This window comes from Mustela lutreola, chromosome 4 (genome assembly GCF_030435805.1).
Source record: "Mustela lutreola isolate mMusLut2 chromosome 4, mMusLut2.pri, whole genome shotgun sequence".
NCBI classification, from domain to species: Eukaryota; Metazoa; Chordata; class Mammalia; order Carnivora; family Mustelidae; genus Mustela; species Mustela lutreola.
In genome coordinates this window covers 117,665,945-117,685,025 of record NC_081293.1, presented here as the reverse complement: position 1 = coordinate 117,685,025, position 19,081 = coordinate 117,665,945, and the positions used below count along the sequence as shown (strand labels likewise).

General features: G+C 39.9%; 1 protein-coding gene and 1 long non-coding RNA gene across 9 annotated transcripts in view; one reads left to right on the top strand and one right to left on the bottom strand.

Moving 5' to 3' along the window:
* MAGI2 (membrane associated guanylate kinase, WW and PDZ domain containing 2) overlaps positions 1 to 19,081 on the top strand; it is a 1,359,941-nt gene that overhangs the window by 1,175,635 nt on the left and 165,225 nt on the right. For 5 of the 8 annotated variants that reach the window (XM_059170942.1, XM_059170941.1, XM_059170948.1 and 2 more), the window contains 2 exons: positions 8,720 to 8,761; positions 16,101 to 16,192. In XM_059170942.1, the coding sequence (XP_059026925.1) occupies positions 8,720 to 8,761; positions 16,101 to 16,192 (134 nt within the window). The remainder of the gene's footprint in view (positions 1 to 8,719; positions 8,762 to 16,100; positions 16,193 to 19,081) is intronic. The other 3 variants (XM_059170944.1, XM_059170943.1, XM_059170946.1) reach the window with 1 other exon arrangement.
* Positions 112 to 18,561, bottom strand: LOC131829304 (uncharacterized). The gene is made up of 3 exons (XR_009352816.1): positions 18,446 to 18,561; positions 17,253 to 17,415; positions 112 to 836 (listed from the first exon to the last, which is right to left on the bottom strand). It is a non-coding gene; the product is annotated as an uncharacterized LOC131829304 (long non-coding RNA).

The window sequence follows — 19,081 nt, the reverse complement described above, 5'->3', positions numbered from 1 at the left end:
GTAGAGCCAGCTGATCTAAACTTTTCTTAAAAAGAAAGAAAGAAAGAAAGAAAGAAAGAAAGAAAGAAAGAAAGAAAGAAAGAAAGAAGGAAAGAAACTTATATCTTTTGGTTTTATATTTTATTTCCTACTGTTTTCCCTCTAAGCCCCTGAGGAAAATCAGGGATGTGTTTGGTGGGGAGGATGAGGGAGGGGTGCTGGAAGAGGTGGGCAGTTTTGCTGAAGTCACCAAATAATACGAAAACTGTTTGGGATTTTTACGTGCAATCTGATCTTGAGTCTGTAGCTTAGACTTTTTTTTCTTGAATGCAATCATTGAAGAATTTAGGGCCAAGAGTAAACGTTAAAAGTAAGTTCTTCCAACTCAAAACCATGAAAGTGATGGTTCTAAAACCAGGAGAGAGCCGGGGGCCAATCATTTCTACCCAAAATTTCTGCTTCTCCTTTAACAGCAGGGCCCCTTGAAAGCAGCAGGGCCCGCTTGGTCATAAAACAAAATATCATGTATAGGCTTGTCATCCTATTTGAAGGTCCTCTAAAATTATTTCATTGCACTTTATAAATATTAGAAAACAAAGGTTTTGAATATTGCATATACATTCCTCATGCCTCTTTCCACCACCTGACAGGTCATCTCTTCCAAATGTTAGAGGCCAGGAATCTGAATGGCATGAATGTATAATCTATGAGACAAATGCACAGTATATGAATTTAAGTAAATGGATCAAGAAACCTAGCCTCGTGAGAAGTATCTGGTCCCCTCGCGCTCCCTTTCACAGGCTGCTGATTTGCTTGGTCTCTGTGTTCCGCCAGTGTCTTCTCTCCAGCTTTATCATCTGAAACACGAATAGCAAGTTTTAAATTCTGTGTGACTGTAGAGGATCTGAAATCTGGGGGCTGAGAATTATGTACCCAACCGGTAAGGGGAAGATGAGACATAATACCGTTTCCCCATCCTCTATCACCTTCTGTAAAAGCTCTCTTCGCTGATAAAATAGGACAGCAGGGCAAGCATCGGGAAATCATTTTTATCAAAATGAACCCCCAACACACACACCTCTTTATTTTAAACAATCGGCTTTATTTTAAGCAAGGCTACTGTATTTCATCATCCCCCTTCTGATTGAACAACTGAAATGTCTTTAAAGGATTGTGTAGTTAGATTGTCTTTGCTACAACAGACTAAAAACAAAGTAGTATGTTTAGCTGTACCGTATAGGGTGTGAATTCAGGGTGTTAATGCTCAGTAAACAAAAGAACTGAAAATATTTGAACACAGTTCATAATACCATTTCTGCTTCAGTATCCAGTATCCCTGGGATACCCACTGAACTCTCAGGACCGTGGAGAGATACCAAAGACGAGTAGTATGTCTTGCTCTTACAAATGTAACTGGGCAGATGAGAATAAGTGTAAACAGATTATACAGCTCGAAAGACAGTACAGGTTCTAACTTGAAGGAGGGAAATGCACTGCAGGATGAAAATATCGTCACATCCTTGGCTTGTCTTAACTTTTGGTTACTTCTAGGGAGCTTCAAGGGTTCCTCCCTCCTGTTTCTGTCCCTTCGATAATCATTGGCTCCCATTCTTTTGTAGTTTCCTGACCAATGCGAGGCTTTATTGTTCGGGACAAAGGCAGTGTGGGCATTTATTCTGTCCTCCCTTCATGGTGTCTGATACTGTGGTGCCCTCAGTGTCTGGGCAGGAATTGCACATGACCTTCTTTTCAACCCTAAAAGAATTCCGATTTCTTTATCCAGCCCCTGCAATGCTGTTTCTGTTCATTGCCTTTCTGCTGCTCATCTGTAACAATCCAAGCAAACCATCCACCTTAACCTCCCATACCTTTCTGTTTCTGTCCTCCCCTGGGAGCTCTTTATTCCTCTCCTTCACAGCCTCGCCAACACCCAATAGCCTGACTCTCACCCTGGCCCCCTCCGCCCCATCTGTGCCCCACGGATGCCACTGCTGCCTCTGCTCTAATGGTGTCCCCCCCTTCATGTTTTTGTCAGCTCTCTAATGTTTCTGAGGTCACAGCAATGTTTTCAGGGTCACAAGTCTTGGGAAGCCAAAAGAGGGCAAGCTCATTTTTTTTCCCATCCTTTGCTTTTCTATCATGTTATTTCATAACACTAAATGGACTGTGAAAGAAAACAGAGAAATCATGTCAGGGAAGCAGAGCTCTACCCTGAAATTAAGGAAACCAAACAAACACAGCCCTACTTTCTCAGGTCTCTGGATAGCTGATCAGTTCGTTCTGCTTGTGGACTTGCACGTGTCTAGAAAATAACAAAGCAGCCCTTTGCCCTCTCTACGTTCCCTCTTTCCAATTATTAAAAAGTTTCATTCCTTCCCTTACATGTTTGGAATGCCAGAAAATTTTTTTTAATGAGTTGGGGGAAAGCTCAGTGTATTTCCCATCGTCTTCTAATAGGTTTTTTATTTTTTATGATCGTGAAATATGTGCATCCGTACAAAGGAACCATATTCAGAATTTTGATGTGAACCATGCCTTATTCCTTTGAATCTCATGTATAACACTTAGGTTTCACTTTGTTTGTTCTTATGTCCCTGAAAACTTTTTCCTGGGAGAAAAACCCATGGGGGACCAGGGAAAGTATGGAAGGGAATCCCAAGCAGAGCTTGTCTAAACGAAGGTCTCTGACATTTTCCCTGGCCTATGGCAATTTCATGGTATCTTCCCTTACAACCAGGTCTAAAACCAAAAAGACATTTTGCGTTCACATTTGAAACTGGGTTGCAGTAACCAAAACAGAAAGGCTGTACCTCCACCCACAAACGTCTGCTGTACAGAGCTACAGAATGTTCGCTATACCACGGCCGTCAAGAAGTATTTGGATTCAAGTCACCAGTCCCCTGCAAATGATGGAAATTTATCAAGTGATGTAAATGCTTCTCTGCCTCATTTGGCTCATAATTAGATTATGCTGACACTTTAATGTGCATGCACGGGACATCTTAATAAAGATGTATTCCTGGAAAAAAAAAAAAAAGGTAGTGATTTTAAACAAACAAAAACAACCGTAGGATGCTAGAGCCACATGAAACAGCACATGATGGGTGTGTGCCTAAGAGAGAAAAACTGGAAATGCCTCCCATCTTCCTGAGATCTCAGGATGAGAGGGAACCGAAGAAAGAGGGAATGAAGATTCCTCCAGCAGGCAGGGTGATGTTTCCAATGTCAGAGCGGCAGGCGGAGTACCTACAGGTGGCCCCTCCAGGGTCCACATCAATCAACAAGAGTGTACAAAACAAGCGACACGTGTCTAGGACCGTGCTGGGTGCTCTATGAGGAAAAAAAAAAAATCATGAGAAATCCCACTTGTACAAAACCTCCACCAAAATCAAGGACACAAAAACCGAGGAAGACAATTCCTGAATGAGACTGCATGACACAACCCAGCGGAGCCTCCCTATCAGCATGCCAACCTGCGAAGCTGGGCCATAATTATAGACAACAGTCTCAGTGTAATTGGACAGTTAGACCAATAGTTTCTCATTCCATCGGCAAAACTGGTGTTTAACCAGGAGAATGTGATGTGTTCAATATCTTCTCATTATAAAAAGTCTCATTAGTCCTTACTGGAAAATGCTGTGCAGAAAGAAATTTGGTTTTTATCTTTTTTATTTTTTTATTAGCATATAATATAGTATTTGCCCCAGGGGTACAGGTCTGTGAATCATCAGGCTTACACATTTCATAGCACTCACCACAGCACATTCCCTTCCCAGTGTCCATAATCCAGCCACCCTATCCCTCCCCCACTCCCCTTTTTTTTCTAACTTACTTCCACATGAGCTAAAGCTTATATATATGAAAGAAACATGCCTCCCAAAAATCCCAAAAGAGGTTTTGACCAATAGCCTTTTGGGGGGTTTTCATGTTCGTTACATAAGTGTTGACCCTATGGTATTACCAGCAGTTCCCAGAAAAAGGCAAAAATCTCCCCATCCCCATTTCTGTTTAAGACTGTGATAAAGATCACTTTTCTCTGTGTGTAATAATAGCCTCTGCTGATAATTGACTCTTGCTGTCCGCATTACTTGCATCTTTTTAAAGTTGAAAGCAAGGAAAATACACACCTTTGCACAAATAAGCCATGGAGTTTTTTACTTCTCCCTTCTCTCTCCTTTTCTCAGGACTCCCATAAAAGGAGGACTGATTTTCTTTGCAATCACAAGAGGAAGGGCTTACATTTTCTCATTTTGTATGCTAATCTTGAAAAAGAAACTATTGTTTACCATTTCTTTTTTTTTTTTAAAGATTTCATTTATTTATTTGACAGATCACAAGTAGGCAGAGAGGCAGGCAGAGAGAGGGGGGGAAGCAGGCGCTCCACTGAGCAGAGAGCCTGATGCGGGGCTCGATCCCAGGACCCTGAGATCATGACCTGAGCCGAAGGCAGAGGCTTAACCCACTGAGCCACGCAGGCGCCCTTGTTTACCATTTCTAACCTTGAAAAAGAAACTACATCTAAAGGCCCTTGCTGCTTCTTCCCCTCCCATCTTCTCCTGCCATTTTTCCGGACACGTGATGGTGTCACATATTTAGGATCTGAGAAGAAACAGTTTCATAATATCCCTATGAGATGACATAGGGGGACTACACATACCACTCTGCCTAGAACAGTCCTTCTCTTTGTCATCCTGGCATTAATTATTAATAGGTTCCCTTTTACTCTCTAGTTCGTCCTCAGTTGAATGATGAATTATATGGTTTACCTTTATTATCTAATCTATTAAAGAAATAACATCATTCCTGTCCCAGAAAAGCATATATCTAAGTGTACAGAACATGAATAAAAATTTTCACACCTACTCTGATCAACAATTTCCTTCAAGCTAATTTATTTGGTTAACTGACTTTTTGCCCATACATGCCTTATTCCTAATTTGAGGTATAGACATATGGGGTGGCTTGTCTCTGTAGCTAGATTCCCAGCAAACTGCCTCCATACTCAGAAAATTGTGTATATGCAGAAATCTAGAGCATGGCAAACTAAGTACCAAAAATAGGCAGCAAGGCTTCACTCATCTAAGGATTATGCCACGAGTTCTCGTTCTTCTCACAGATAGTAAATCCGATTCAACATCGCAATAAGCACAGACCCCAAAGGGAGGTGATTTTGTCAGACTTCCAGACCCTAGTAAGGATTCTACTTACATAACTTCAGAACAATGGCTGTCGTGACTCCTCCTCTGATGCCAAGCAAGGCAATAGAAGTACTTCCCAAAGACAATGGAATCACTTTGGAATCCTCCAAAATAAAGTTCTGATCATGCTAAAGAACTTGGTGATCTAGCAATGAGGGCTCTGTCCTGTTGTTTCACTTTGCTTTAAACCAGACTTTCCGTAAAGATTTGTCTCCTCACCCTCGGTTCATGGGGCTATTTCTCGAGCATACTCCCCACTGCAGCATCAGAAGCCTGAGCAACAAGCAGATGAAAACAGGAAGAAACAAGAGAAGAAAAATCCGTATTCTCTGAAACCCTTCCCTTGTGATTCCGTCCCTTGGTGTGAACCCAAGTTGAATTATGAGTGAAGTTGTCCACGCTTTTTTCTCTTCGTGTTGAACCTTGCTGATTATAAATAAACAATTTATGAGGTACAACATGTCTGTGCTCCCTTGCAGTAAGACATCACTCAAATGTAGCATCGTAAAAGTGTCAGGGATCCATATGGTGTAATGTGCCTTGTAGTAGAACCTCTTTAGAACACAGATTCCTCTGGAATTTCTTCAGAAAACTCACAGGATCATTTTTCCTTTCCAGAAATGAGGAAGAGGTAACCCGTATCAAGCACTGAGTATCGCCACAAAGGTAGCAATCAGTGGTAACCTCCGGCCAGCTAGAGCATAATGGAGGAGCAAAGTGGTTTTTAGTACTATACTTGAAAGGAAATTATACCTCATAACCAATCAAAAGCAGACAGCGGTGTTTCTCACACTTAAGGCTTTTATCTGAAGGTTTTGTTGCTCATTGCTCATTGGGAAATTCTTTCATTGTTCAGTATGATAATGCATGTTTAACTGACGGCTAATCACCGATGTGTGGTTGTAGTTGTAAAGTCACGGTTTTTCTGCGGCTTTTTCCATGTCATCGGTGAGCAAGGGCTGTCGTTGGCGTCGTCTCTCCTCCTTACACGAGAGCCACTTAGAAAGATGGGGGTAGTGTAAAAACATGATCCGCCTGGGCGCAGGACTTGAGACTCTAAATGGAAACGGACGGCAGGATCTGCATCACACAGGGTGATACACAACTTCCAGAGCTCGGAAGCCTTTTGCAAGTGTTTCGACTTCAATCTTTCAGGCTCCCGTCTCCCTTGCCAATGTGATCAAACATCTGATACAGTCCAGCTGGAAATGTCAATAGGTTTCAGAAAGGCTCTGAGGCATCACGGGTGCAATAGCCGTAGGCAGCCCGTTAGCGATCGTGAAAGGCCACTTTGCCTTCCCAGAGAACCTCTGCATATCCGAGTGCTGCTCGACCAAGCCCTGGCCTCAGTGGCTTTAATGTTCTTAACAAACGTTCTCTGGTGCACTCTCTTATTTTAGTGAAATATTAAAAGGAGATGATACTTAATGTCAAGACACTTCTGTCAATGACTTTAGCATTAGAATCACGAAAAATTAGGGAAAACTTTAATAACATTATCATTTAAAATGTCCTCCACGATACTATGAAGGTTAATTTCCCCTGCTTTTTTCCCATGGGAAAATCATTATTGTTGGCCTTCGTGTAATCTATGATATGCTTTAATCTGCGGGGAAATAAATGCCTTTCAGCTGGAGTTCTAGTATAGCACATTATACGTCACTTTGCAGTTAAAATATATTGATCAAGGGGATCAGTCATTTCAGTGAAGCTAAAATATATTGATCAAGGGTATCGGTCATTTCAGTGTTTGCCGTTTTTAATATGTGCGTTTTAAGTGGAAAATCTAATCTCAAAAATAGTACTTTGGGGGAGCTTTGTAAACAATTATGCTAATATTTATATTTCTAAGAAGTCTTTTTTAATAAAGAAAGTTACCATGACATGAACTGTGAAATAAATAGGTTGGGGATACATTTTTCCCATGTATTTTAGAAATGAGATCCAATCTTATGCCTTATACCTTAATTTCATTCAATAGTTTACAACTTCATGCTCCTGGAATCAGACAGAGAATGGTGGCGGGGGAGGGGACTTGGGGGGAACAGGGGAGGATGTGGGAAGTAAACTCTAAAATCAGTCCTTGACTATAAGTTCTTCAGTACGTCAAAGAATTTTGTTGGTAGCACAAGTCAACAATGCAACCCAAAGTACGTTCATGAATAAATATGAGACCATGAGGGCTGCAGTAAACCGAATGTAATTGCTGGATGGCAAGCAGGTCCTAGGGAGATTATGATAATATAAAATGTCAGTTTTTACAGCTAATGGAAGTCATTAGAAGGTAGGAGCCTTCTATCTAATACATCTCTATCTTTCTGATGAAAGGATATTTCTCCATTTATAATCCTACACAGTCACACCATACATGGGGGATTTTTAAGAAATAACAGTTCTGGAGAACTAATTTCCCTTTACTGCAAAAACACAGATTACCTGCAGGGATGACCATTCTGCCCTCAAGGAGAGAGGGTGCAGGGTGCAGGGTGTGGTCCGAAACACCTGTCAAACCCAGAAGGCTGGAGACACTCTGCCTCATCATCACCCTCAAAAAGCTTTTATTTCATTTTTGTTTTTGAAGAGTGGAGAACTCTTTATATGAAACAAAGTTCAATAAGAAAGCAATCAGAATTTGGTCTTATTTTAATTTTTATTAATGTAATAAAATACACACTTTTATAGTGCCTCATATATCTATCACAGTCTGTACACAGGATTTTATGATCATGTCCACCAATTTTTTTGTTATATGTAGCAGAGATCACATCAAAATCCTCATGAAGGATCTGTATTGCTAACAGTAAACCAGCATAACTCAAATACTTCTAAATCACTTCAACTCTCCAAGTAATTGGAAGTAGCAAAGTATGTGGACTGATGGACACAAGTCAACACACTCATTGATTGAATTTTCCATTTTTCATCTCAGTACTCGATGACATGATCTCTTAACCTGATTTTAAAGATCCCTATTTATTTTGAGCATAGCTCACCTTCTGGATTGACTTTACTTCTCAATAAGTATTTTTTTTAAGATTTTATTTATTTAAATAAAGAGAGATTCACAAGTAGACAGAGAGGCAGGCAGAGAGAGAGGGGGGAAGCAGGCTCCCCGCTGAGCAGAGAGCCTAATGTAGGGCTCGATCCCAGGACCCTGGGATCATGACCTGAGCCGAAAGCAGAGGCCTTAACCCACTGAGCCACCCAGGCACCCCCTCAATAAGCATTTTTATAATGAGAACCAAAGCTTAATTTTTGAAAAGGAGGATCTTTTTTTTTTTTTCCTCATTCTGATCTAAAAGGATTCGGATCTTTCTATTTTGCGTGCATATAAAAGAAATACATTTACAGACCTGTAAATATACATAAAACAGGGTATTTCCTGTCCACTGACGTCCATGGAATTTTAGACAAACAAAATCATTAAACTGGAGCACCAAAGGTTGGGGGTGAGTTATAAGAGCAACAACAAAAAAAGTTAAAGATGAATTTTAAAATGCTGTAAATGAATTTCAATTTTAATTCCCCATTTTCCCATCCAGAACAAGTGCCACCAAGGACCAGTTTTCGAATGGATTCCTCTGGCAAGTATTCTTCAGAACCCACAGTCCTGTGAATGAAACGTCTTCCATTCTGTGTAACAAATCATTCTTCCAAGTAGTATCAGCTTATTAGCATATAATCACTGTGCTAATTTGATTCACCCACATACGTATTTCAGATAGAAAGCAAGTCTCATCAAGTTGGGTCTACTTGGCTGCCAAGAAAACAACCAAAAGAGAAGGGGGAAAAGTCATTCTCATTAATTACTTCCATAAACTTTCTTTAGTAAAAGACTAGGCTAAAAGACCAGATGCCAGTGAAAGCAACCACACTGACTAGGTCCATGATGCCTGATATAGTAGCTTCTGGCCACATGTAAGCTAGTTGGCAGTAGAAATGATGACTACTCTGAACTTAGATTGACTTAAGATGTATGTAAAGTCCCTACTGGATTTCCCAGACTTTATACGAAAAAGAAATAGAAACGTATAATAGCTCACTAGCTTTTTTATATTGATGAATCTTAAATAACATTTTGGATATACCAGCTTAAAATCCATTATTCAAGTTAATTGGACTTCTTTCTTTTTGCTTTTTAAAATGGGCTGCTGGAAAATTTTAAATTATTTATGTAGCTTACATTTTATTTATACTGGACCCTGCTGGACTAGATAAATAGAAATAAGCTAGAGTATCTCAAGAGATTTGCAATTTAGATGTTTCCAAAGAACTTACTAGAAATTTTGCTGATGTGGGATGAAATGACTTTTATATTAACTAAATACCTATGTCAGATTAATTGTTTTAAACCACGCCTCTTACAAAATGCAACATTTCAGTGGTATTTTAAGTTAGAATAGAGTATCATAGTTCAAAAGCTTTCAGTAAGAATCAGTTAATTTACTTAAAAGGAAAAACATTTTTTTTGTTGACCTAACAGTTCTGAAAATACCAATTTTGGTTTAGGCTAAAATATTTAATGTCATTACAAAGATGAAGGAGGAAAAGGAAGATTCAGATTTTTTTTTTACTTTTAGAAAGTGCTTTGAACATCTGCTTAGAACAATGGACTGAAAGCCAGAACACTGAAACAATTGCAGAAAAGCATGTTTCATAATAATAGTACTATTTCAGGTCTGTGGGCTCACAGCACACATCTCTAGAGTGTTTCCATGATGACAGCTCATTATCCATCTCAGCATGTTCTAACACCCCTTGGAGAATATATGTGCTTGAGATCATTTCATTCTGTAAGTTTCCATGTCATTTTTTTTGGATATGTAGAAAATACGGAAGATATTGCTTAGCATTTTGTCCTCCAATAACGTATAAAGTATTTGTTTAGCTTGGTCTGAAAATTTTTAAGCTATGACTATTCTTATACATTGAGTGTAAAACCCTTATAATTTTAAAAGAATGTCTTATGCCCAGAAGGAAAATGAGATCTAGTAACTACAGTTGCAAAATGAAAGTAGGATTTAATTTGAGATTCTAAATCTCTATTTATTGGCCACAGCAAGCCCATTTTTTGAAAATTGCAGCTTCTGAATATACTTTATTTAAAAACAAAAGAAGCAAGAGAAAACTCACCTAAGAGCATAGATTACCTTGATATATCTGCACAATCCTTTTGCATTTCAAAAAATATACATTAGTTAAAAGAGAAAAGTTATGATAATGGATTGCATACATTATACCACTATGTAGTCCAGATTTTCAGGAAAAGAACCAGTCCAAATGTTTGATTAAATGTCCACACAGGTATCAGAATATTCTGGAAAATCATCACTACATCCAAAATAAGTAGATCTCGCATACTTCTCACATTTATAAAATGTCCTTTATCAAATTATGTGTCATGATTTTTTACTCAGATATATTTGTCATAATTATAAGGTATCTGTTAACTTTGGCTGCCTATGAGGCTTAGGTACAGAGGCAAAATAGTTAGTAGGAAGTCCTAAACCATGTAATTATGAAGAGAAGTGATAAGTCCACCATAGAATAATGCTGTGGTTTATCAGAGCGTTGGGGTTTGGGGAATATCTTAAAGCAATTGAAGTCAAGAAACATTTATTTAGCAACTTCTACAGGCAGTGCATAATGGAATACTGTAGAATAAAGATAATTACGCCATCATCAAGGAAGGAGGCTAGTGAGAAACAATGCATCTGTAGCCAGGACTTTTGAATGGACACCTTCACCCAAAGCCAAAAAAGCCAGGATACAGAGTATCACAGAAACCAAGAGCAGAAATCACTTTGAGGAGAACTTCCCTTGCTTAGAAAAAGAAGATATCAGGGGTCATAAAGGGTGTGTCAACAATGTCAAATGAGGCACAGAAATCAATCAGAATGCGGAAAGGGAAGATGACTATTTGATGTGGTCATTAGGATGTAATCAGTGACCTTAAAGGGGGTCACTTTCAGAAATGCTGACACAGCAAAAGCCAGACTGGCAAGAGTTAAGTCACAGATGAGAGACTGAGGATGAGGAAACGAAGGCCCTACTCGTCCAAGACAGAAATGGGGGGGGGGGGGGTGGGAAAGAGGGGATATTCGGTATGGGGAAATCTGAGTTGATTTGAAGACTAAGGGAGAAAACCACAGAGAGTGGGATTTGGCTTCTATATAGCTAAAATGTGTCTGGCCACATTCACATTAACAAAGGTATAAAGGGAAAAAGTAAAGAGAAGGTGTTCTTTTAAAGCAAAAATATATTAGTTACCTGTCTAGTAATACTAGATTCAAGCTATAGAAACCATTTAAGTCCTACTTACCTCATTCTGTATCTGGAGTGCACTGAAAGTTCAGAAACCAGGGGCATATTTAATAACCACCTTTGATTCCTGATTCTTTCTTAAATCTCTTTCCTAGATCTCTTTGTGAGGAAAAGCCAAATAACTAATGCTCTTTCCAGCAGGAAAAATTGAATGAATTCATTCTCTGTGCCAAACTGATAATAAGCCCATGGTACTTACATTTTAATTAAAACATGAAAAGGGATTCAAGTACCAAAATTTAATTGACATGTTTGCAGCATCCCTTGTGCCAAATTAATCCATAAATGCTGTTCTTTGCATTTCTGAAGCTTGAATCCATTCATAAAATTAATCAGTTGTGTTCAGTTACTCACCCTTTTCCCTAAAACTGTGCACAAAGTCATGTCTTTCCAAATCTAGACCAAGGATACATACAACATGTGAAGCTTCTGGCATCTTAGTACAAAATAAGAAGCACCTTTTGAAATTCTGCTTTTCTTTCTTATGTGGGAGGTTGTCCTTATATCTGGATGTGGCCACCATTTGCTCCTTTTAGCACTACTGGTTTTTTCAATATTAGTGGGAGCCCAGCATAAATGAGAACTTACAAATTCCATCCTGGTAATTTGCCACAGTGCTCATGGAAAGTCTCATCTGGGACAGATGTCTTAAGATGATTTAATTCATAATGCCTGAGGATCCTGTGGCCCAACTTCTAAGGCAGAAGCAGCAGTGGTCAGGAATGGCCATTGAAACAAAAATCCAGAGTGTTCTGCCTCTCCTTAGTCCAAGCAATGCCTGAGAATATCCCTGACAGTTCTCTGAAAAACGTTGAGGGAAAAGAAGGTAAACAAAGAGTGTGGAAAGAGAATAAACAAGAATGCAGAAAACGACAACAACAACAAAAAAGGCTGTCGGTGGGGGCCCGGTTGAGTGATGTCCAAAGTGATTCAGGTTCCACTCGTGTTCACCAGACTCCTTCATCAAACAACCTTCCAGGTGCATGGTTAGCGAGTCAACAGGAGAGAGAGGTGGTGATTGTTAAATTCTGTCACAGTACGGTGAAGAGCTGGCCCTTAGATTTCTTTGCTCTGTGTTTGTGCATTAATGGAGGAAGAGACAAAGTATGATCTGGGAATTTTCCATGTATCATCAGTCAGGGCTTCTGGGTGGCTCGGGGGCTTAAGTGTCTGACTTCAGTTTGGGTCATGATCTCAGGGTCTTGGGATTGAGCCTCACAGGTCAGACTCCCTGCTCAGTGGGGAATCTGCCCCTCCCCCGACCCCCAGCTTGTGCTCGCTCTCTCTCGCTCTTCCTCTCAAATAAATAAAATCTTTAAGGAAAATAAAAAGAAAAACAAATGTGTCATGAAGCCAGAAGAGCAGCTAAAGGAAAGTTTCAGAAACATCATAATCTTATGAGAGCTAACAAAGCAGGGAGTAATATGTCTCAGCTTTGTTCATATAATTTTGGTCATTTTTTTAAAAGATTTTTATTTATCTGACAGAGAGAGAAAGACAGAGAGAGCACAAGCAGGGGGAGCGGCAGGCAGAGGGAGAAGCACACTCTCCGCTGAGCAGCGAGCCTGATGCAGGACTTGATCCCAGGACCCTGGGATCATGACCTGAACAGAATGCAAATGCTTAACCAACTGAGCCACCCAGGCATCCCAATTTTAGTTATTTTTTAAAACAACTCAAAAGTTTGGGGAAGGTAGGAGAAGAAACCAAAGAAAAATCATTCTTCTGAAAGTTCTTATTTTCCCTAAAAAAAAAGAAAGAAAGAAAGAAAGAAAGAAAGAAAGAAAAGTACTACTGCCTTAAGGCACAATCTATCATTTAAATTTTTTTCCAGTTGACTATGTCTCTAAAGTTTCCATGCCCTAAAGCCTCTGAGTCTCTGTTCAAAATTAACAAGGAAATTTTTAAAAGTCCTGTGTGCTGCTAGCATCCTTCTCTAATAGTTCTCTCTTTGCCTCTCTCAACTTGTTCATGTACCACGTAGCTAGCCATCTCTGCCTAGAAGAATGGAGGGTGAATATGGCATGGTTGGCACACATCACCCTACATTTGAAATCAGAGTGGCCAGACCATTGCCAGGAGATCGTAAGGTCACTGAACTGCACAAAATAAACAGGGGGATGAGGACAAATGCCCCACTCACATCTTTTCCTCAAAGTTAAATAAAATTAACCAACCAAGTTCTGTATCCTTTCTATTAAAAATGAGAGCACTGAGTCATTCGCTAAGGAAATGCTTTCCAATTTCTCTGGGAATTGCAGCATTCTCTGACACAAGACAAACCCTTTTTCACTTTGGCACATTTCAAAATTCTGTTACTGAGATTCTCATAATTTCAGCATTCTCTTAGGGCGAAGTTTTATTTAGCAAATAAAATGGATTGCAAAGTAAACTTTTAGAGATCCCCCATGTAATAGGGATTGACGCTGAAGCCATTGGAAGAACAGTTTCCCACTTGCTTTACTCACCAGGGATGCAAAAATGAGAATATTTATAGAAGTAGATGGAAAGTTCTGGTTATACATATGCTCGTGCTATCACTTTAAGTGTCAGAAATATATTCTCTCTTTGTATTTTTTATGGTCTCTATGTATTTTATATATGGCCTAGAGTCCTCTAAGCTTCAAGTAACCTTAAGAAGAGATTGCCGTGAACAGTAGAATCATAAACAACTTCTATAGATTTGTAAGTGCTTGGGCATTTTCTGTCATCTTCCTATCTCCCCTTGCCTTTCTGCCTTCCCCAGGAGGAGTACCTGTGATTGCTATGATTTTATAGGGCTGTTGTATCTTCCTGGAGTTCCAGAGCCCCAAAAGAACACACACTCCCAATGTGTGATTTCGTACATGATTTTATAGACCCCAGGAAGGAGCGGAGTTCAAAAGCCAATTGTGACTCATAGAGTACAGGGCAAAGTTTTCATCTTCCTTTTACCACCCAACCGAATTCTTCCAAGTTCTCATCTTTCAAATATGAACGGTAATACAATTTATAAAGAATGACTAATGAATGTGGAAATCCAGTTGGTTAGTCTTCTCTGAGTTCTCTACTAGTCATTGAATGGAAAGGTCTTTGGTTATATGTGCATGCGCTCATGAAAGGCATGGATTCTTACACATTATATACATATATGCAAGTGTACTTTTGTGCTTGACTAGTTTTATTTTGTCTTTTGAGAACAGTAACACATCATCAGCTTATGCCTATATTTCGGAAATGAATGCGTTGTCTTCTATATATCACTGGGAATGCACAGCTCATACTGGAGGGCTCCATGGTGAACTCAGTGTCATTGTGCCTTCTTTACTGGATCACTTCAGCAGCCCCACTTACTGTAGAGCCTGGGAAGGATTTGCCTGCCCAGCATTCACTGACTCTCTCCAACTAGGACTACTACTATGTATCCAAATGGCTCAGACACATCTTCCTGTCCCACTGAGGATCATTCTCTGAAATCCCATCTCAATTTCCAAAACCATCCCGTGTTGAGCAATTTAATATTGCTTCTATAAATTCTAATGCCTCCTCTAAACCAGGAATGCTTAGGATCACTAAATACTTCTTAAGCAAAGGATGGCACTCATCAAGATTTCCCAAAGTTGCTAACATTCAGTGGCATCCCAACAATGACCACGAAAGTATGCACAAGTCAGGATGGAGACTTTACCCCTGTGAGAAGGATTCAAAGGTCCAAAGGTAATGGGTAAGCAAAAATCACATTCACCTTCAAAAGTCAAAAGAGGTTTTAGACTTTTCATGTATTTATTCTAGGATTGAAAAAACTGGCATCCGGGAGTCTCCCAGCTTATTTTTTAACTACATTTCTGTTCTTTCAGCTAACTGCAAGAAAGCATCCTTCTTCCAGTTTATTTTAAATACACTAGTAAGCTCAGTAGTGACTTCCACATTGTAAAAGGTTTAGGGAGGTAAGCATTCACTTATGCCAGGCAAATTTCTACCCCTAAGTTATGAAAGTTAGTCTGAAAACAAAAACTTCACTCAAACTCCCAATATAGAAAAGTTCCAATTCTATTTTTTTCTAATTTTTACAATTCTAAAAAAGACAAATTCATTAGACATAAATTTGTATCTCCCTCCTGCCCCCCCCCAACATACACGAAATGGGATGCATCAAGACATAAAGAGATATTTATAAATTCCTAGGCAGTTCTCTACCAGGTAGTTCCAGGATGTCATCTTTTCTTTCATACTTCTGCAACAATGGTTCTAGTCAGAGTAAACATCCTCAAAGTGACAGCCAATCTTCTTGAGAGCAATCTGAATGCTTTCAGGAAAATAAGATATTACAGAGACATTGTGGGGATTTTTTTTTTTTTTTAAGTCAGGAAATCTGTATGTTATTTCTGCCTATGGCAATACCCTAGTAATGCCCTTATTTGATCACTGTTAGTCCATAGACTACCTAATTTTGGAACTTTTTTGTTATTATTTTTTTTTTATCCTCTCTGCTCTCCACCAACTCTAACAGCACTCTCATTAATCACATCCACAAAATTAATTTATCATTGGTGTGTTCAGTTTCTCAGGGAGCGGGGAAAAGACAGGATTCATTACTCAATAGGCTCTCCTTTATGCCAGGTCCAGATTATAAGGAGCTGGATGTTCACCTTCGCAGGATGGAGTCTGGATTTGGCTTCAGAATCCTCGGGGGAGATGAGCCTGGGCAGCCTGTAAGTCGAAACCTCTTTATTTCCACATTGTGGGCTATAGACCACTCTCACTATTCATTCTCAACCCAAAAGAAAGTCTCTCAGGGCTCAAAAAAAAAAAAAAAAAAAAAAAAAAACATTTGAGGTTTGTGTTCTTTTCTTGCTGTTTAAGTTCTCAAAACATGTCGGTGTTTCCATGCCAACATATCATCATAAATTAATGTCCATACATTAAGAGCGGACATTACTCTGTCTCAGAATGGATTGAATTCCTCTTGAATAGTTCAACTGCCTAATTGTATTGGACCCCTAGTCACTCTGGACAGTGACTCAAAGTAAAAACATGGTATGACAGAAGATACAAGCCAGGGGCGCCTGGGTGGCTCAGTCATTAAGTGTCTGCCTTCAGCTCAGGTCAAGATCCTGGGGTCCTGGGACTGAGCCCCACATCAGGCTCCCTGCTTGGTGAGAAGCCTGATTCTCCCTCCCCCCCCGCCCCCACTGGTGTTCCTTCTCTTGCTGTGTCTCTCTCTGAATAAATAAATAAAATCTTAAAAAAAAAAAAAGAAGAAGAAGAAGAAGAAGATATAAGCCAAGGGGTGACTTGGACCAGCAGAATTTATGTACATTTGCAGTGAAAAGTATGAGGGAAAGAGAGCACGGGGATAAACAGAAGTAAAATCAAGCTTAATGCTGCAAAACCTCAGCCAGATCCAAATGAAGGGATTACCATGAGAAGATGTTCACAAAGCGAACTTCAGTTGGCACAATATTGAGACTTTGGGAAGGGCTCTGGAAAAATTAAACCTGTGTGTGCATGCACACACACACCCCTCCTTATACACCAGAGTCAAAGCATAAAATAATATACAGAAAACTCAGCAAAGTTAGATTTGTGAGCATGTATCAAAATATCAACCATAAAATACTCACTGTAAAAGATGTGTCTTAAATGGTACCCAATGTGACTAAGTCAGGTCCATGGAAAGTTTGAATAAATGACACCCCCTTCCAGCTCAGGTGCCTTAACCCCATCCCAGCTCGTGCAAGGGATTTAAGCTGTAAAGCTCAGTTTCCTCACCTGTAAGATGAAGAACACAGTGGTTCTCTCTCAGCGAGAGAGCTTGAAGAATTCAAGATAGCATATGCAAACCTCTTGGTATTTTGCCTGGATCCTGTCAGGGGTTGAATGCAGGTTTATCCTCATCCTCTCATTTTTTGGTCAGCCGTTCCAGAAAATGAAGCTAGAACCAAAAATGAGCAGAAACCTTTAGGAGAAAAAAAACTTAATCTAACAAATGAAAGGAATCTGTAAAAATGAAGACTGAAAAAAGTGAAGTTGATTGCCTTGGTAGACAGTGAACTCCTTCCCGAGAGAAGTATTCAAGCAGAGCTGATGAGAACCTGACAGGAACCCCAGAGAGGATCTTTGGCCCTTCGAGCGGAGCTGGACCAGATGATTGATGAGATCCCTTATTAGGAAAAATGTTGAGAAGCTGAGTTTAGACTCCAAAGATGAGGAAACTCCAGGAAAAAAAGCTTACTTCCTAATTTGGGGGCCTAAAATTCAATATCCATTCAACCACAATATCACTAATTCCCAAGCTACCAGAAGCGTGAAAGTTCATTTACCGTGGAGGGTTGTCTGGATTTCCCAACTAGTGCTTTGGGAGGGAAGAGTGCTAAGGTAAAATATAAGGCACACATAACTTTGGAGACTAAATTAAAGATCTCATGTCATGAGGAGAAGGAACAAATCTCAGTTATATTTTGCTCCCTTTCACAGACTGGCTCCCCTCTATCTGCCACCTGATTCTGAGTTTTGTTTGATCAGAGGGATTTAAAATTCCCCCTAAGCAGGGACTTCATCTTTCCCTTCTTATTCTCCGTCAGTGCCCCCATAAATGACTAGTGTGTTATCTGCCAAAGAGGAGGTTAAGGTCATGGTCCTCCAGACTGCCGTGAAGTGAATATCCCTCACTTCAGATACTAGCTGCAAATTTGGGGGTCCCAAGGCCTCCTTCAGATTGGATAATTCACTACGATGACTACTAGAACTCAAGAGAGTGCAGTACTTACTATTATAATTTTAATAATTTTTTAATTTTTTATAATTTTATAATTTATATAATTTTACACTGAAAGCGTACAAATTAGGACCAACCAAAAGAAAAAGAAAAAAAAAAAAAGGCCCATAGGACAAAGTCTGGAAGGCTTCCATCATCCTGAGACAAGTTATCCCTCCCAGCATCAATGCCAACCAGGGATGCTCACCCAAGTATCGGTATCCAGAGTTTTTATTGGGGTCTTAAACTGTGTGAGATGAGTGACCGAGGCACTGAGGCGGTTGAGCTCAGTCTCCAGCCCCTCTCTTCCCAAAGGGCCAGGGTGATGTCACAAGGTTCAAAGGCCCAACCCTTTAATTATATGACTTGTCATTCTTACCTGGTCAGCGAGCTCCGCCCCTCAGGACTGGGTGCGGCCTTTCCACCCTGAGTCATCTCCTTTAGGATAAACTGTCAGGTACTCAGGTACCCACCAGGAGTCTCGTCCTTAGCACACTCAGGTGTGGTACAAGGGGCTCACAGTGAATAAAGATACTCCGGTTCCAGTGGTCTAGAGGATACATTTCAGGAAAGGCCAGACCTCTCTTTGTGCTCAGGCTCAATTCTTTATTGTATACGACACTACATGCAAGCAATGATGGCACTGTAAGGTGATTTTCATCACCCTATGGTGGATACTGAGACTCTTGTAGGGCATTTAAGGGTAAATTCATTAGAATCCATTATGATGCCATAATGCTTCAAACGTACCAACCTAAGTGGTCTCCACCAGAAGGAGGAGGTTCCTATTTGTTCCAGAAGGTACTAACTGACATACTTTTTCCCCCTTACCAAACTGTGACCT